The following is a 20,291-nucleotide window of genomic DNA, read 5'->3' as shown; positions in this document are numbered from 1 at the left end:
ATTGAAGCCATATAATAAATACAGATATCGAACTGGATTCGCTTTCGGGACAATCTTCTTTAATAATGTACGCCACGTTTACAGTAAAACGCCATGAGTCGTGTTCTATCGGAATCAATCGTTTCAGCCACTTGAGATCTCAACAAAATGTTTATTTCAGTCGTTTTTGTTCACACATCGAGGTTACGACGAGGTAAAAACTCAACTCTGTCTTGGTAAGAGACAACTAGAATTCAGTAACATTTAAATAATCATTGCGATAGCGTTACAATACCTCAAAAATACATCGTATGACAGCAAAATCTCGCAAGTTATAATTTCTATCTAGAACTGTCTAACAGTGTGTCTAATGCGCCTCGCGTTAAATATTATCCGAAGCGGAAAGGAATTCTCAAGACTCGTTATTTATATAAAAGAGTTTTTTTTCACTCATTCATCGGTGGGACTCAAGCCCCCCAAATTAATCTACTTTGAAAACTGATACATCATTGAATCCCGTACTGGAGAAATTGAAACATTTACATCTTCCGATTAAAAAAGGGCTTCAATTGGAGCCAAATTCTTCCGTCTACAACAATTTTCGTAACAAAATTTCACAAGAATATCGCGAGTTTCAAAAATATAATTGAGAAAAGTTTGTCATGCTTCTAAATCTAATATCTACATATAACTTGAATTTATTTACTTGGAACATCACTATTCTATTTATCTATCGCTTGAAGTTAAGAAGAACTAAAAGACAGGGATACTGTGTCTTGGTGTTCTTAGAAGATCATCGTCCAGCGTCAACAAGCCCTGAATGAAAAAAATGGAACTAATAATGAGACGAAATACCCTAACAGTACTGAAAAAAAAAGTAATGTGTACTTTCAATTAATTAAAATAAAAGTTCTTAGGCTATGGGTACTTGAAAGCCTCGTAAAAACAGAGACAACATTGTTGGATGTTGCGTCCGTTTGCACACCACTGCCAACAAGGACGCAACAACTCCCAAAATTGTTGGTCCAACATTGCTGGGAATTGTTGCATCCTTTTGAACACCACTGCCAACAAGGACGCAACAACTCACAACATTGTTGGTCCAACATTGTTGGGAGTTGTTGCGTCCTTTTGGACGTAGCTTAAGGCCTACTTACCAAAAATGAAAAGAATAAAGCACAGGCGGACAGAAAATGCCACACATCGTGATTATCATAGAAGCCAAGAAGAATACAGTCTTTATTCCCTTCTCGTGATCGAGCTGGGCTTTTCTGCCGAGCAAAACGTGAACAGAAAGTAAGAACAAAATGCTTAAAACATTTCTAATGAATAAACCTTACAATACAATGCAATATGATGGGAATAGATCGTTGAGTATTTATGAACAAAATACTTTCAACTTTTCATGTTTTTGTACTTTTATACTTTAAGAATGGCTTAAGACACGCCCTTCTCTCGACCAATGCTTAAATTAAAATTTGCGACCCTATATAAAAAGTACATGTATAGAATATCACCACTGTAAGTAAACGAAAACTCATTTGAGTCAAAGGGGCGCGCAGAATTACCATTTGTAACCAGGGGCCCGTTTCTCGAAAGTCCCGGTAACTTTTCGGGTCTAAAATCAATTCGATTCAGATCAAAATCCAAAGAATAAAACCAGGAAACAAACCAATCCATTTTGTTTTGTTAAATGACACTTGAATATCTCCAGACTATTGTAAGCGTGATGTTAAAAGTAAACAACAACAGCTTTCCGGGAGCGTTAATTATTGGGACTTTCGGGAAACGGGCCTAAAGGATAAAAAGAAAAATGATGGTCCCCTGAATGTACAACAGACGAATACAGCCGCTTGCCGCGAGGTGGAGTACACCGAAATGCCGGATTTTTACGTTCTATTTGCGAGTAAATACAGACCAGTGTGCGACTTTATCATTCAGATTAATGAGAGGTCACTTTTCAATGACCGAAATTTACCACGGTTTAATATATCCTTAATAAGCCTCAATGGTGATTAAAACCAAACGTCTCTTAATCTCTTTTCTCAATCAATCAGGAGGGTCATAAGAATCAAAGATATGATCACTTACGCTTAATTCTCATGATATTTTAACAAATTCTCCCCATTTCTTTAATAACAGACGTATGGGACAGGAAAGAAGAATTTGTATTTTGATATTGGGGATAAAAGTGATAACGGTCACAAACCTGCCAAGATGTCAGATTACTCAAGAAGAAAATAAGTGCAGCTATCCAGCACGCCAGCGTCCAACCGAGGACAAGTAACGGAAAGAGAAGGATCCTTTCTTTGTTTCTTAGCTGAAAATAAAATTAGACAAAACAAAATATTACAGGGACGTTGTTGTGGAAGGAGATTGTCAACTGTGGTGAAAATAAAATTGTGTATGGCAATTCATAATTGTCCATTGGGGGAATGGGTACAAGTTTTCGGCGCAACGATTTTTGGGATCGACTGGGTGGACAAGCGTTACTGGTTAATGGTTGCCTTGAATACCATCGACCAATCACGACAAACGCTTGTCCACCCCAAACAATCCTGAAATCACTGTGCCCAAGGCTTGTACCCATTCTCCCTAGAGAATGGGGGATGTTAAGTTTATGAATAAAAAGGCAAATCTCGATAAGAGTACCTTCATGATGACATAAAACGCCAAATAAAGGAGTCCATTGACAATCAAAATAGCTAACAGGTAGGTAGCAAAGTCGTTGGGCGTGGTTGCAACACCATATATGGCACTAGAAATTAAACAACCAATCTGTCAGTCTAAACTACAGCTAAACATCCATAAAGCAGCCACCCACCATTAAGCGGCCAGTAATTTAAGTCCCGAAATAATTGTAGAAAAAAAATGTAAATTAAACCGTTAAGCAGCCGCGGTTGGCCATCACGACAGGGGTTCTTCCATTGTTGTTATCTCTATTAAGCGACCATCAAGCGTTTGATACACTCGGTTTGGCCGTATTCTAAAGATATGATGAAGGAAAATACAGTCTGAGAAAGAAGGTGATGACTGATTGTGGACCGGTAATACCGCTCCTTTCGCGTGTTTGTTTCATAAAGTGATATTTCTGCTAGAGAATATGCCCATTTCTGTCGAACCTCTATTGAGCGGCTAATCTCTATTCAAAGCGGCCACTTGCCGGTACCCCAAAGGTGGCCGCTTAAGTTCAACTGTAAATACAATAAATATGATCTTTCGGAGCGACATGTTTTTCCTTTATACTAACGTTTTGCACACAAACCTATAACCACCCTTAGACGACTACTTACTAATGTCAAGGACAAAGACAAACCGGAGGACAGACAGGGAGCAGTATACAAGATGCTGCGACTGGCAGGCTACTGAAATTGGCGAAATCGACAGAAACCTTAGCACGCGACTGACCGAACACAAACGAGCGACGAGAAATGGTGACATCAATAATCACATTGCTGAGCACCAATGACATTACGACCCTTCATAGCCAATAAGATCACGGCTTAACTGACAGACGACCAATAATATCGCGACTTAATTGATCAATAGCTCAATAACCAGAGTTTAATACCATCAACTGACGTGAGTGCAACTCACTTTGACACTGAACATGACTACCGCACAGATTGTCAAAACGTCAGTCACTGTCAACAACAACAGTCCTAATCAGGACTATGTTCACCCGGACGATCATACTCAACCTACTTACGAAATGACTCCTGGGTACAAACCTTTCACACTAACGTTTTTATCAGTCGAGTTTGTACATCTCTCTTAAGACATTAAGTAAGCACAAATCCTACTTACAAAAACCAGTTGATCATATTGGCAATCACCAAAAGAAGCATTCTGTCCTGCAAAACAAATAGACCTTTTATTGAAACCACTAGCATCACTTGAGGTTTTTAAGGATACACAAAATTTGGTATCTTCACTACCAGAACAGCTGTCGTAATAAGAGTTGTGCATTTTAATGGAGGTGTCCGCTCACTCGTCTTATTACTGATACGTCAGCAACTCGAGCGTAAATACCGTACGCCCGAACTTTCCATGAAGTATTCTGTACGTACGTAATAATGAGGTATCCGTAAAGCGAGATTTGACTGTATTACATTGCGCGTGAAGACTGGTATTGCGTAACTTCAAATTGCACGATGGGAACGTTTCGCAGGACGAACAGTCCGCAGTTTCCCGCCTAACTTTGTAACAGCCAATAAGAGAAGCGATAGTATCCACAAAACGGTCCCATAGTGCAATTCGACATAACACCGACCCAATCTCGCGGGCAACTTCGCCACCTTATAAACGAGAAGGAAACTGGGCCGAGTTAACTTTCACAAAGACTTCTGGGGCTGTTACTCGGGAAAGGGAAAGAAATTAGCCAATAACTGGCCGACGCAACTGACGCGTACCTAGAAACAATCCCAGAAACAATTTCGGGACGCATTTGGGCTCCAGTCCCCTTCTGGTTTCTAAAGTGGCGGATTAGGACAACATTTGCAACAAAGACAATGAATTACAACAAGTTTACCTTGTACGTTGGGCTAGAGCAGCAATCGTATCGCAACAAGATAAACACTCTTGAAAGCATTCCAGCATCTGGCAAACGCAACAAAATCGAGATAACATGTTATGTACAGTGAGTTACTGTTTGATGATGCAACCAACACTTTTCAAGCTACCGCCAAGTAGATTATGCAATTTATACAAAAATAACACATTTGTTCTGGAATAAGAGAAAGCCATTTCCTTACCAAACTTGACTCTTCCCATGTAGTATATTTGAGAACTGAGGTACAAGCATCCAAAAATATGAATTATGGCAAATGTCGTCCAGAATGCAAACGAACTGTAAACCTTCAATAACAAAACCGTGAACAAATAAGTCGTAAATTAGTAATGAATTTAGTCGAATATGCTTGATCTGAGCGGCCTTGCGACAGCCATCTCTACTTAAATCGTCAAACGAATCACAGCATGATCCACGATCTGAGAATTGATTTCACCATTTGCAGATCTCCTATAATACACCTTGTTTGCCCTCCAAAATTTTGCATAACCTTTCATTTTAATTTCTCCTGGGTATTACAGTCGTCCCAAAAGAAATTGGGGACAATACTAAAGCGTTTTTTTATGGGGAGGGGGAGGGGATGCAAACAAGGTGTATTATGGGAGATATGCAAATGACGAACACATCTCTTAAGGGGATCGGCGGATCGGCCATGGGGTCATAGGATTAACTTAAATTATCAAACCGAGCTAAACAGTAGAGGAACACAAACGAAAACTAGGAACATGAATGGGGAAAAATAGAATTAGTTACAGAATTAACAAGGCTCTGCGTAGCAGTTGTAGTCAAACGATGTAAAGGTTGGATCAGGATAAGATTCTGGGAAATTACCCGCCCACCCCTTCCCTAACCCAGTGTTAACACTAATTTCTTTCTTAAGGCAAAATGTAGGATTAGGGGAGCGGTAAGTAGGCAGTTTTTCTTACCACTCCTATAACGGCTATGAGGATGATCAATGCAAAGCCAGCGTAGACGCTGTGAGCGTTGGCGGCAATGTCTGGATGGCGGGTTTGATAAAGCTTCACTATACCAAGACAAGTGATGATGTACATAAACGACGTGTCTACATAAAAAACGAAAAGGAGCAGAGTTCATTGGCTGAGAGAGAAACACAATGATGGCGAACGTAGGAGAGAAACAACACTATGTGTGATGGTATGTACGACACTTTGGGCCTTGATTTTCATATCAAAACGGGGACACCAATGTTCTTGGCTGATTCATAAAAATACTGTGGAACTGAGGCTTTAACAAGGGCCTTAACACCTTCGTCAGGAATAGCGCGAAGACGAAATTATGACGTATGCGTCCCAAACAGACTGAAGGGTGACGAGGGTTGAACTTTGTTTTCATCACGAAAAAGAAATCGTAAGAGGGAAGTTGTCCCAGAATGAAGACAAAGTTTATCATCGTTTTAAGAAATTCGTGAATTTATTGCGAGATGCTAAAACTTAGTAGTATAGCGGGCATGTTTTTCTCCTGTTTTTGAGTAGATATCTCATAAGCAAACAGAGGAATAAATAAACGTTAATGACGTCATACGGACATGAATAAAACACGTTCAAACTTGATGTTAGCTAAAATCATCATTCAATCATTGAATCGTATCTTAACTATGCAAGTTTTGTCGTTCATGGTTCTGCCTTACTGATTTCCGAAGACCAAAAGCTCTCGCTTTCAAAAGGACGCCACGTGCAAGAACTTTATGTGAAATTTTGCATATCATAGGATTCGCGACTACCCTCGTTTTGAAAAGGAGGCAAAGACCAACTCAGAATTGGCCTACTAAGAATGAGGACAAAGGCAAACTAATTACAACAGATTTTTGTTGATGCTTTTTTCCTGTCATTTCTTTTCCTCGCTTTGATTTTCGCTCTTTCTCTCGCTTCTAGACTACTCACTTACCAAACTGGAAATTAGAATTGTTAGGACACACGTGGTAACAGGCTGACAGAACACCTTCCATTATCAAGGCAAGCGCTGCAACAACAACAAGAGAAGTAAATAAAGTTGGTATCTTTAAGGTAACTAGATTAATACAGCCCGGTCTAGTCCACATGGCAATAATACCAAAGAAAGTGGGTAGCTACTTGTGCTCTTACCAGGAAAGGGGTTTTCCGGGATCCGCGATTAGACCAAATTACAGTGCGGGGTTCGGGAAACGTTTACGGGATACGGGTTTTAACTACTAATCGGGAAGCGGGATTCGCCAAAATTTAGCACGGATGCGGGATTGGGAAAGACAACGACATTCGGGATAGCGATGAAAGACGTTTGGGATGCGGGGATTCCCGTGAAAAGGGAGCGGGAATGTAGGATCAGGACCCCCAATTCAGGTCCTATTTCACTTGAACGTTTCACTTAAATATTCTATCCCTGTGTTACAACACGCCAAGTAAGAAAATTTATTTATTGAAGACTTAAAGGGACCACTTACCCATGGCATAAAATATCGCATAATGCTGAGGAATTCCGTAAAACTGAAAGAAGGACAAAAATTATAATAGACTATATAAGAAATGTAACAAACCGTTAAAATCGGTGCAGTTATAGACATGAAATGGATTAATTTCAATTAACCAAAGAAAATAAAGTAATGTACTAATACCTTCTCTATATCACTATTGTCAGTTATATCTTGCTTATGTTGTCTGTCTCTAAAACACAAGAAAAAACAACATTAAAAATGGGAAGTAGTAAGGCGCCCCCACCCCTCAAATAAGTTAACCACTCCCCTGACCAGCTTTCTACTATCACATATTAGGGACCTTAAGCAACGACGACGACGACCGCAGTGAAAACGTCGCCAAAAAAATGAATTTTCGATCCGCCACAGGGAAAATGGCCGCCACTTTGAATCTTTTACCCCATAATAAATTTAGGAAGCAGTGTTAGAATTGAGTCCCCGTTCTTTCCTCACTGTTGTAACTTTTTCTGTTGAAATACTTTCAAAAAAATTACGGTTTGTTTAGATAGCAGAGAGTAATAAGATGTTATGAGTATAGTTACCGTCGCATAACAAGAAGGAAAAACAGGAATCCTAACATGATATATCCAACGTTACTCCACACATTATTAAAAGCACTGAAACAAGATCAAAGAGAGGAAACCTCAACACACGTCTCATCAACATGTAGTACGTTAGAAATTTATTGCGACGAACTTGCTGACACAGTGTAATTTTAACATAAATTCTCCCATGCCGTTAAGAGTGCATTAAAGAACCAATCTAAGGGCTAGAAAGCCCTTATTATGCAGGATCCGATTGGTTTGATTCAAATGTATTTTCTGGGCGGTAAAGTGAACAGGGAAATTGTACTGAAAAAGGGTTTTCAACTCGAAAGGTTACCTCGACCCTTTTATTTTTTTATGATGTAATGGATATAAATTGTTATAATGCTTATTGTAGCACTGCCTTTGATATGAATTGCTTGATAAGTCGATAATTCACTAAAAATAATCGAGGAGCCTACTACTTATGAGCCCAGTGGTTTCCCTTAAGGCTTCGTCGCTATTAGGTTTATAAATTTATGTAATTTGTTTTGAAAAATGACAAAACAATATTTTAAGGTATACGGATCGAAAGCATGGCATAATTATAACTATAGCTCATATGTAATTATTTAATGTTTCACCTTAATACCCCCAAAGGATGAGCACAAAAAAAGTTGTAGTAGCAAATATCTTCATCTCCGCTGGCATTAAGAACCTGGAAAATAACATCAACTAATCTCACTTTTGTCACACAAAAAAGCAAAACAAAAACAACAACTACAAAACACTGACTTTATAGGGGTAACACAATTAATGATACACCAGTAATTTTCATTGTGGCCCACAAAACTAAGAATCCCAAATGGCTGAAGGCAAACAATTTGGCTATTTACAAGTGTGATTAACGATTTGAACTCAGGACTATCAAGAATAAATCCAGCTAGTGGCCCGGGTGGGACTTGAACCTGGGGCCAACAGATTATAATCCCAGCACCATAACCACTAGGCCATACTGCCTCCTTTTTAAAAGAGTTGACTATTTCTACAACCGATGCCTTACAGAGATGTAAGAAAGCAATGTCCAACCATGATGGAAATCTGACTCTATTTATTTCAACTTTATTTCAAATGTAAATACCTTTTGATATGTGATAACGAGTTGGACAACCGGAAGGGCATAGAATACAGCTATCATCAACAGATTCCTATAGCAATTGAAAAAAAAAAAAAAACAGAGAGATTACAGGATAACAATTCCCTGACCCTTAATAGATCAATAGAGGAGTATTATATCTGACACGGCCAAAATAAATTGTCCCTGAAAACGTGCATACAAAGCTGATTAGAAGTTGCCTAGGATCAAGCTCCGTAGTGGGGGAAAAAGGCGAAAAACAGGGCGAAACAGCCAAAAATGGACTGAAGTTGGACTGAGGGGGAGGGCACCCTTACCCCTTTCCAGACTCCCGCTCAGCTGGCTTTGCTCGCCAATTTTTTTCCCGGCTTTTTCCCCACTGCGGAACCTGGTCTCAGGCTAATTAGAAGTAAAGGGCCAACTAAAGGACGGGCCAGAATCTTAACAATAGATTGAGATATTCAAAACCAAATTAAAATTGCATTATCATACTAACCAGTGATAGAGTCTGTATTTCTTTTGGAGGTATTTTTTTTCTTTCTTAGCCAGATCTGTCAGCATCAAGCTAGTCTGATGATAATCCAAAAGAATTTTTGAATTGATAAACTTGAACGCACCTTTAATTTCTCGCCTTAATAGTAGTTGAACAACTCTATTTTAATAACAATAGATGTTATCTGGACTACTAATGTTGCATATATCTATCTGAATTACTCAATGCAAGGGCCACTTAAAAGCCCTGGATATACATCTTATTGACCCAAGGGGACTTACAACCAGTAGATCCAAACCTGATCTTGGTGAATCCCAAAGAAATACATCCAGTATGCTTGGATGACTAATTTGATAAAACATTTGCAATATATAAACTCTAAATTCTATGAGAACCTTGACACGTAACCACAACTTCCTGAAATATGCAATAATTCTTCAAGCACTTGTTCAAATTTCACCAACAAATAATAATTTACTTACTCACCCTGAGCCTGTAAATATCTTTCTCCTGATCAATATCATGCAACATGTCGTAATGCTGCTCAAAATCCCGTGAGGTAGGATCTTTTATTCCATCAGTGACTAAAGAATGGTCCTCCTCTAATTGATCGACACTATCATGATCAAATAATACTTCATTATCTGCTAAAAAAAAACAAGCAAAAAACAAACAGTCGATTCTCTTTTCTACATCTCTATAAGACCCCCATGAAGTGCACACTTAGAGTAGTCTCTGCCATTCCTCAGTCACTTTCTTTTACCCTTTAGCCCTAAGAGCGATCAGCATTGAATTTCTCCCTGTACCATCAATGCTTTGTAAAACAGAGGGGTCATGAGAATTATGGACATGATCACACGAGATGAATTTGCTTAATATTTTATCAACTTCTCCCCACTACTTCTGTAGGAAATGAATAGGGGCAACAAATGAGAATTCAAATGTTGATCTTAGGGTTTAAAGGGTTAAGCTTACGTACAGAACAAATTTTCCATCAGTTGAAAATTCAAGCGTTTAGAAGTTCCGTTCGCAGGGAACCACCTTAACCCAGGGCTGCCACTAACACTTCAAGTTGCCGGGTATATGTGATTAGCAAGAGGGGAATTGTACAGCTAGGAAGATCTTCTGGTTCCATTTTCCTTTTGTTTTCTATGAAAGTAGCCGGGCCTCACGCTCGTAGTAGGCGGGGAAAATCCCTGGACCCCGGGTTTCATCCAAACACCCTGCATAATCTTTGATTATTACTGTACTAGCTGATTCTGCAAGCAAAAATTTCCAGCATTATGGAATCCGGATTCCAAGATTGATACTGACCATGCGGAGTTGTCCCATAATGATCTCTTGTTCTTGATCTCCTGGACGAGGAAGTCCTCAGTGGAGCACTCACTGGAACATCTAAAGTGGACAACAAACACTACGTGTACAAAATGTTGTTTAGCATCAAATGATAATATTTACTTCCCCTCCCTATAAACAATACAAACATTAAGGAGAGTACATTTTTCATTTCCAGTAGCAGTTAGTAAGCTGCTGATCTCTTTAACAGAGTCTGGATATCCATATGGGACTTGCACCTTGAAAACTACAGAATCACCTTTTCAATGATTAGCACATGATAAAAGTCTAACCTTAGAAAATTTAAGATGGCAGGTTTTATTACTTTGCCAAATTAAGCATTCAGGGCTGTGGGCATGGTTGCTATGGATACCTACCTGCTATGCCTGGGTTACTTTAGACCCTACCCTAACTACCTTTTGAGGCACCAGTTCCCAAGTTTATTTATTGGCAATGAGCTTAGTTTAAGTTATTAATTAAACAATCTGTAGGTAAAGTTTAAGCGGATTTTACTAAATTTCAAAAACAATCCTAGAGTCGAACCTTCTGTGAGCCACTAGCCAAAATGCCGAGATTTAGTGATTGCTTACAGGAGGCCAACCAGAGGGGTTTATAACAAGGAAAAGTATGGCGTAACTACTATTTTGACTCTGAGAATTAATTCCATACAAATTCAAAATTTCAAAACGAATAGTAACATGTCAGTAGTCGCTCTTTTACTCTGAGTTACTGTTTGCATGGTAGGGTACAGCACACATAGGAATGGACTACATGGTCAACTGTTGCTTCTAAGCCTTGGGCTTATACATCTTTGCAACGGGTTTTAAGAAGGCTTATAAACGGAGAGGCATACCATAAAATTCTGAAAATAAGCCCTGGGGCTTATATTTTTCAAAGGCCCTTTTTGAGGGGCTTATTTTTGGAGGGGCTTATCTACAGAGGGAAATTTGTGTTCCAAAATCGATTGGGCTAGCCTTAAAGTTGGAAGTAAATTTACCGTTTTTGCTTTGTTCTACTTTGTGTTTGAGGGCAATTTTCCAAGTACAAGCCCCCGTGGGGCTTATATTTGGAGGGGCAATTTAACGGAGGCTTTTCACATTACCAGTTTGGGGGGCTTACGTTTGGAGGGGCTTATACATGGAGGGGCTTATTTTCGGAATTTTACAGTATTTCTGAGTGGGCTTATATCCGGATAGAAACAGCGCTTTGACACAAGCTAAAGCAGTGCTAATCAAAATACATTTTGCATTTACTGGTTTTTAGTTAAAGCTTCAAACTGTCAAAATAAATTGAATTCAGACGGGGGCTTACAACTGGAGCTAAAGAGGGGCTTATAATCGGATGTATTTTTTTGTTTACAGGTAGATGGGCCTATAACTTGGAGGGTATATAAGTGGAGGGGCTTGTAAGTGGCAGATTATGGCATGACAAATGTATATGAAATAAAGCATATATGAGAACTACGGAAATAAAATCAAGTGAAGAATGATTCCTGCAGTTGTGAACACAGTTTATGGTTACCGTATGTGATGTTGTCTCTTACAGGGGGTAAAAAAAAAAAAAAAGAATCTAATAAAACTTTTTCTACTTTTTTATATGTTAACCCTTAGCATACCTTGAATATTGCCTTCTTTAGGCATCAGAATAGACCTTAAACTTCTTTCCCTGCGCCCTCCCCTTTGTCTGGAGATACAAATACAAATACAGTAATCAATAAAAAAAGGTTTATGAAAGTTGAAAAAAAAAAAAACAATTGTACAATGCAGTTAGTGGAGAGTGATGCCCTAAATCAGCAACTTGTATCAAAGTAATGTCATGCCAACACGGTTATTATGTTTGGTGTAGTTTTCACTTGTAGCAGGTAAAATTACTTTTACAGTGAAGAAGTTACTGAAACAATAGCAATCCTCGTTTACATGGCAGCTGTGGTAGTTTCTGATGTTTTGATTATTCTGTATGGCTAGTAAAAAGAATTTTCCTCATGCATATCTCTCAGGGCACCTTACCTGCACTCTTGATTGAGTGGTACAATATTTATCATTGGCTTATCCAAGATAGCAATTTAATAATAAAAGGGCCTAGTTAAATGCTGCATCTCATTATGAGCTGTATTGCTAAGTTATAAGGGACAGTTCTAAGATTTTAAGGTTCTTAGGTTCTAAGGTCTAAGGAATAGTTCCCTGAGGGACACAGGAAATGCCTATTAGCAATGGCTACTATGCCCCTGATGATGTCAAGGCCTTACTTACCGGCACCAAGTGATAAGCAGTACAATAAATGCAATGAGATAGAAAGATGCAAAAAAAGCAACAGGAACACCAATGGCCTTGACATAGGCTTTTGCTGCAAAACACAAAGGTCATAGGAGAAGTCATTTTATGTATGTAACCCATTGACAGCAAATCCAAGTGGAAAAGACAACCCAGTACCAGGTGAAGCTAGCACCGATTTATCTCATCCCTGAGCCCTTTGATCTCTAAACAAATCTCTTTAATTCCTGAACCTGCCCTTTTATGCTTTGTTTAAGTCCTTTGCACTCTCCCATCCCTTTGATTTCTGACCACACCCTTTTGTGCCATGTCTGGACCCTTTGCACTCACCCACACATATCACTCCTGGCCTTTTGATCTCCGAGCCCATCCCTTTGACACTACATATAAGTCCTTTCCACTCAACCACCCTTTTGATGTCTCAACTTGTCTCTTTGATTTCTGACCCCACCCTTTTTAATGCCACATATGAATCCTTTACACTCTCCCACAAATATGTAAAGCTAGCTACACTCACATGATAGAGTGGGTTCCACTGTTATGGTGACAGTTTTCTGCCTTACTGAAAGTGGACCTGAAGGAAGAGTTTATTGAAAAATTAAGCTTTTAATGGATCTTTCCATGGTCTTTTCGTCTTTTGATTGGGACCAGTTAGCGAAAATCTGTCAACACAGCTGCATGGAAAGAAAACCTTAAAATAAGTAAAGTTGCCAAGTTTGAAAGAGATTTGAATGTTAAAAACTGATGAAGATAAGCTTTGCGAAGTCGTATAATTTTACAGATGTTTGAAAGGTTGCGGCAAGTTCATGCCCCACTATACAAACATCTGTAAAATTTCACCACTCCATGGAGCAATATCTGCTCGCTTTACATGGATAAAGTACCCTTAAACTTGGTAAGCTCCCTAATTTCAAGGTTAACTCTTTTCAGCAGTGTTGATGGATATTTATTTACTTGTTTTAACCCTTTAAGTCCCAATAGTGACCAACATCAATTTTCTCCTGACAGTATCCATATGTTGTCAAGAGAAATGGTTACAAGAGTTAATCAAATTATCACCAAAGAGAAAATGGTTTGATCTTTTATTAAACTCTCTCAACTAATCTCTAAAGAAGTGTATGAATATCAGTGTGGTGAATTTGTATGTGGATATTGGGGCTTAAAGGGTTATCAAAACTTGTAAAAACTGTGGAAGGGTCTATTACTATAAAGCCACCAACAAAGCTAAACGTCGACAAAATAGGAATAGTGCAAAGATGATCTGCCTGCTTCATGACAAACTGTTATGATCGCACAGCAAGTGTCACTGATATGCTCAATAATCTAGGGTGGGATTCCTTGGAATTAAGGAGGAAAAGGAATGGATTGGCTATTTTTTAAATGCTTCATAAGAGTCTTGTTGAAATAGAAAAGTACAAGTGTCTCACTCCAGAATCTCATGTGCGCACAAGTCACCATTTACATGCAAAGTTGTTTCATCCACTAAAAACTACCACAAATTCTCATTCTTTCCAAGGACTGTAAAAGAATGGAACAGCCTGCTGCAAAACATTGTTGAGTTGCCATCACTGGTTTCTTTCAAGGCCCAGTTGGCTAAACATTTTTGAAACTGACAAATAATTTTTTTTTTATGGCACTTTGAAATGCTTTTTTTATCAAAACCCTGACCACTTGAAAGATTCATCTTTATAGATAAAGCCAAGTAATGGAAGAAGAAGAAGAAGAAGAAGAAGAAGAAGAAGAAGAAGAAGAAGAAGAAGAAGAAGAAGAAGAAGAACAACAACAACAACAACAACAACAACAACAACAACAACAACAACAACCCAGGGCTGTAGAGTTATACATATCCCTCTTGACAAAATATAGCCTGGTAAAAACTAGTGAAAACCTTTGAGATTGTCACCTGCATAATGTGAGTCTTTGGAATCCATTTTCTTTCCATGAGGGTGTGCAAAACGTTCTCCAGTAACACATTCTTCATCAGATGACTTAACAATGATAACAACATAGAACTCATCTTGACTAAAGGTGGATCGCTAAGAGAGAGAAGAACAAAGCAGATTTAAGTTGCATAAAAAGTCAAATCCAAAATCAAAGCTATACTAACAAGACTAAATTAGTAATAACCAAAGGTCAGTGAGCGTAGATGAAGGTCAAAATGCTCTTGCTCCCATGCTCTGCTTTGTGTAAGTTTCATGTGATATAAGATCAAAATGCACGTGATCAAATTTTGAGCGACAGAAGGTCCAAATATCCATAATCAGATTGCACTCTATGCATTCCAATCATTCTTTTGTGGAATTCCAAGCAAATGCTGGTTACATACATGCTGTGCATGAGTAATAGCGACCTTGAGATTAGGAGTGTGAGCTCCGATGGCTGCCCACAATTATGTGGCCGGTCAATGTGTCCTAGTGAGCAAATAAAAATTTTTTATACAGGATGTCAAACTGGTCTTGATCTGTTAGGCAGAGAGTTTTAGACAGGAGATTATAAGTGGGTGTTCACAAATAAGGCTGCAAGGCTGAGAAGTTAAAGAAAGGGACTTGCAATCAGGTGGAGCAGAGTTCAAGTTCTGCCCTCTGATAGCTGGCTGGATCTGTTATTTGGCTGGCTGGTTAAGTCCCAAGTTCAACTTCTTGGCCACACCTCTGTAAATAGCTTACTTGTTTGCCCCAGACCAGTTGAGATTCTTAACTATGTTTCATTATTCCTGAAAAGCCCCTTAACAGTAGAGGACAAATACAAATATTTTTATTTTTATTTAGTTTTGACCCTGGAAAGGTGCCACTGATGAGGCTGTGGAGGGGGGGGCTCCAAGCCCTCCCCTTCCTCCCCACTACAGCAAAAATGTTAAAAATTTTCTTCTCAGCTCTCAAGCCATTGGTTCTTAATACAAAATGCAACAAAAAAACCTTTCTTCCCAAAAAGGTGGCTCTCTTGCCCACCTGGCTAAAACCAATTAGTTGTTGAGGTTTATATCCATTTCATTTGTTGGTCAGAATTATTTTACAGTAATTAATTCTACTTTTTCAAAGTTAAACTCCACCTTCACCGTGATAGCTGCTTTAGTTGTCATGGTCTGAAAATAGCCAGTAAATTCCACATTTCTCGCAAGATCGTACACCGGACACTGGAATGAAATATAAAGTACCATACTTTATAATGACTACAATTTTATGAACTTTATTCTAGCAGCAAAAGGAAATATACCTGCTACAAGCATATAACAACATTGTCAATAGAGGGTGTTAAGATAGGCTTTGCACTGTTACAAGCATATGTCGTTTAGGAAAATAGCCAAATTATTACCACCATGAAACAGCCAAACCAAAACTCTTAGAAATTCCAATTTGACTTCACAAAAAGCCGGCTGCTGTTGTATTGTAGCAGCTTTAGGAACCCTCCCTCATAACTTTCCAGGGGGATTAGCTACCCTCAATAACGTTCCAGGGGGATTAGCTACTTAAAATGCTTCCTTAAATAAGAAATTATCACAAATAAAAAATGATCACACAAAAACAGTATACCTGAGTTCCTTGTATTGACAAAATAGCGCACAACTTAGCATTCTCAGACTCAGCTTTTACAACAACAGTGTCCACATTATCTGGGAATCTCCACAAAAAATACTGTGAACAGAGGATCGAAACAATTTTATGAGTTTTGGAAGTTACACAAGGCTAGAAAAATAATATGCATTTAACTTAAAGCTTTGATAATCTTACCATGGGTTGTGCTGGATCCACTGTGACAGTTTGCGGTTTGCTTAACCTGTAAAAATCAAGTTTCATTGTAAATGACTCTTTTTGGTTATTCACGTTTTTGGTAAAGCCTTAGCAGTGCTTCACAACAGAAAATAAATCCTGCTCCAGTGCCTTCCAATATGGCAAGAGAAGTGGCACCATTCTTTAAAGATTGCACCGTTCAAAACATGTAGTTTGTCTTTTAATGCAATGTGGTGAAATGAAATATAATTTTCCCATTGAAATAAAACTCTACTTTGAGTTTGATGTTTTTAAAAATAAGTTGAAAACGCAAAACACTATGTCTTATCATGTGCCACAACCATATGTTGGGGTCGCCTCTCACTTCCACTAGGGGAGTCTGGGGACTTCCCAGAGAAAACTTCAATTTAGGTACCCCTGAAACTAAAGTATATCTTAAGTAAGTTTTGAGCAACCAAGGAAAGAATTTTAACCATAAGGATGGCTTCCTTATTTACCCTCATTTGCTTCATTTTTAAATAATTCAAACTATTTATGTAGTATTTAGGGGTGCTATACAGCTCTTTACAAGGCCTCACAGTATTAGCTGTGAAAACAATAGACATAGAAATATAACAATGACTCTATCCCTAAAACAATGGAGCTGCGTGTTTTGGAGAACCAATAAAAGGGGTTGGTTTTTAAGAGCTGCGTACTAACTGAGTACAGTCAACTCTCTCTAAGACAGACACCTTTGGGACCAGCACTAAGTGTCCATCTTAGAGAGGTGTCCATCTTATAAAGAGTGAAACAAGGGGAGTAAAGAAAGGCAGGAACCAACTCTAAGTGTCCGTTTTACAGAGGTGTCTGTCTTATAGAGGTGTCCGTTAAGAGATAGTCGACTGTATTTATGTAGTATGACTTTGCAGGATCGTCACGCATCGCTCCTCCCCTGGCTTATCCCCCTTCTCCTCATGACTGTCAGTCTCTTTGATATTATTCACTTAGAACTACTCACATCAAAACAAAGTTATCAAGAAAATCTGCTTTCAGAGTATAATTGACAGGCTTTGGAGAAAAAGTGGAGACATCAACAGAGAATGACTCAGGCAGAGCAGATCCATTAGTTAATGATATGTAGCTATGAAGAAAGGGGCACAGTGTACGGCTGGCAAGACTGTAATTATACCTACAAACAAACAACAAACAACAAAAATTAACTCCGGATAATGGAAAAGAAACTAAACATTGCAATTATGAATTTAAATTTGAAATACTGAAAAACTAAATCATTGTATTTTTGAGGCCAGCTGTTAAGGTTAAATTCTGACAAGCAACATAAAAAATAAACAATAAATAAATGAAAAATGATTTGGAGGTAGCACATCCACAAAGTATTTCTTCATCTACCTGATTCCTGGTCGAATACCATTTTTTTTACCAGCAATCAAGGTCACTGTCCTAACTTGAGTCACACAGCTACATATGGTACCTTCCTTCTCCCTTCCCATGTGTTAAGGTGTTTTTGATTGATTTGTCCAATTAAAAGGCCAACATAGAAAGCGAGAGCAAGAAGGGAAAAGAATAAAACATGTCACTCAATATCAGCAATTAGTGAATGACCCAAGATCTCATGTCATGAAAAATTTATTTGTGAGTTTTATCAGGGATTTGTTGGATCAGGGTTTCATTGTAATTTGAAGCCCTTCACTCTGATTTTAGTACTCTACTTACTTTTCTTCGGGTATTGACCATGACATGACACCTCGTTGCAAGCGCGCCACAAATAGCAAAGGAAAAACTTGAGTTGCTGCATCACTTGAGACGGTAACCCGTACGGCATAAGGCTTAATCAAGAAAAGAAAGTACATACAATAAGAATATTAGAATTAAAGAAATACCATTGCAATAGTGACATAAAATCCACCCCCATTCCCAAACCAGCTTCAGCCAGTACGGGCTCATATTTTCAGGATCAAGTGCAGAGGCATTCTTCCTCTTGCAAGGAAATTATGTTTTAAAATGTTAAAATTACCAGTGCTATGTCACAATACCAATATCACAGGCTCATCAAGTACCTGCCAACTTTTTCTGAGACAAATGTGGTGGAACTTTTGTCTTGTCATGACTGAGGTTGCTGAAAACATCCAAGATTTCCGGCAGTTTTACTAAGACTTCTCAACGTTGGCAAAAATGTCCCAATAACCTTTTCAAGAGCATTTCAGAGGCTATTTTAAGGGCAACAATTTTAGCATGTTGTGCAGATACAGTTAGGACACAAAGTCAACATTAAGCACCTTTTTGGAACATTTTTGGGGAAATTGAATTGAATTGCTATTGTTAATCATGTGCTCAAGGACAATTTGTCTGGATTTGTGTGTCAGATATGAGGAATTGTCCTTGATGCATAAGATCGATGTCTTTAGTCCACGTGAGAATTGGCATATATGTAACCAAACATTTAGATTTCTCGTTTTTCAAGCTCCGGGATACAGATTTGGCGCAGAAATTTCTCTAAAAATTCAGATGCTTCAAATATTCCAAGAGAGCCCCCCACTTGTGAATAACATACCAATCAATGATGTACCCAGGGGTGAGAACCAAATGGGGGAATTCCCACAAATATTGACGTGAAATGTGATCAATGTAACTGTGAACCACTGGGCAGGGCTAAAATACAGGTTATTTTTTCACAGGTCAGAGTACAGGTCACCATGATAAAGACAAACAAACAGCATTAAAAGTTTCTCCTAGCCCTAATCTCTTAACAAAACGCTCTATTAGTTCGAGGGGAATCTGTGTGGCTCGGTAATTTATCGATGGAGCCGTGACCTGTGCTCTTCACCTGTGGAATGTGGCCTCTGCTTTAGACCCGGCAGAAACCGATTGTCCGTACAAGTCATAGAGTATGCGGGCCTTGAAAGATTTCATATTATAGAAACCTCTGATTTTCAGCCTGGCCGGCCAACATGCAATGGAAGTAAGATTTACTCACCCTGGTTTTGTTGTTCCAGAAATATTTATACAGCCAGACTTGCTCCATGTCCAAAGACACCGTCCCATTTGTTGTACTTCCCAATGAACCATTTTGGTATTCAAGGCCATTTGACCTTGTTGATGCACCGTTCTCATATACCAAAACTGTACCATAAGCTGTCATAAACAACGCAAAAATGCAAAAAATGCAGAAGATGACCGACTGCATCTTTCTTTTCCCAACGTTCTAAGAAAGTGAGGCGGACATCTTGTTTTCCGAGTACCCTTCGTCACTTCCGGTCACTTTGCAAGGAGTTATGGGTAATCTCATTCCCAGGGTCATGTCTAGATAGCAACACGTTCCAGCTTTCGCGCATTAACTTTAGCGCAAATATTTCATTTATTTACTTGTAGTTACTGTATATGAAAAATTAACTGTGCATGTTTACAGATACTGTAAAAAAAAAAAAACACCACAAAAAAAAAATCCAATTAAACTTATGAATGTTAATCCCAAACGAAACGCACAAAATAAGGATTAGTAGGGATTACGCTTATACCTTAGCATGCTGTCTAACAGCCCTATAAAATTTTCGAGGTACGTAGTAATCAGTACAAATGAGACACTCGCTACCCTGCACATTCTTTTTTTTATGAAGTTTTATTTCATACACAATTTTCTTGCTTTACTTCTCAGTCCGAGAAAGTAATAGTTGTCTTTCTTCAAGGACCAAACACCCCTGTTCAGAAATTACTCCCAGGAGAAACAAGTAGAGTCTGTAAAAATGGGTGAAAGGTTATCAAACAAAGGAAATCTTTCATTGTCTGTGCTTTA

At 38.6% G+C, this 20,291-nt stretch overlaps 1 protein-coding gene across 2 annotated transcripts; it reads right to left on the bottom strand.

Moving 5' to 3' along the window:
• Nucleotides 1-131: 131 nt before the first annotated feature.
• On the bottom strand, nucleotides 132-19,772 carry LOC140950216 (SID1 transmembrane family member 1-like). 2 transcript variants are annotated; one of them, XM_073399420.1, is made up of 27 exons: nucleotides 19,476-19,772; nucleotides 18,215-18,327; nucleotides 17,499-17,669; nucleotides 16,502-16,547; nucleotides 16,304-16,405; nucleotides 15,823-15,906; nucleotides 14,677-14,809; nucleotides 13,291-13,347; nucleotides 12,753-12,846; nucleotides 12,119-12,186; nucleotides 10,483-10,563; nucleotides 9,655-9,815; nucleotides 9,172-9,245; nucleotides 8,682-8,748; nucleotides 8,185-8,258; nucleotides 7,559-7,633; nucleotides 7,158-7,206; nucleotides 6,987-7,029; nucleotides 6,455-6,529; nucleotides 5,476-5,612; nucleotides 4,734-4,836; nucleotides 4,511-4,578; nucleotides 3,787-3,833; nucleotides 2,632-2,737; nucleotides 2,189-2,299; nucleotides 1,137-1,250; nucleotides 132-795 (listed from the first exon to the last, which is right to left on the bottom strand). In XM_073399420.1, the coding sequence occupies exons 1-27, from the start codon at nucleotides 19,683-19,685 to the stop codon at nucleotides 733-735; spliced, it is 2,526 nt and encodes an 841-aa protein (XP_073255521.1). In that variant the 5' UTR covers nucleotides 19,686-19,772; the 3' UTR covers nucleotides 132-732. The 2 variants fall into 2 exon arrangements, with proteins under 2 accessions (XP_073255521.1, XP_073255522.1); XM_073399421.1 differs by having other exon boundaries at nucleotides 9,655-9,812.
• Between the last annotated feature and the right edge of the window lie 519 nt (nucleotides 19,773-20,291).

The sequence above is a fragment of the Porites lutea genome, chromosome 10 (genome assembly GCF_958299795.1).
Source record: "Porites lutea chromosome 10, jaPorLute2.1, whole genome shotgun sequence".
Classification (NCBI taxonomy): domain Eukaryota; kingdom Metazoa; phylum Cnidaria; class Anthozoa; order Scleractinia; family Poritidae; genus Porites; species Porites lutea.
This window is presented reverse-complemented; position numbering and strand designations above follow the sequence as displayed.

Coding starts and splice junctions, on each gene's coding strand:
- LOC140950216 (XM_073399420.1), bottom strand. CDS start 19,685: ATGCAGTCGGTCATCTTCTGCATTTTTTGCATTTTTGCGTTGTTTATG. Junction 15,907..16,303: donor TGTCAATACAAGGAACTCAG/GTATACTGTTTT, acceptor ATTTCATTCCAG/TGTCCGGTGTACGATCTTGC. Junction 1,251..2,188: donor GTAATCTGACATCTTGGCAG/GTTTGTGACCGT, acceptor TTTGCTCGGCAG/AAAAGCCCAGCTCGATCACG.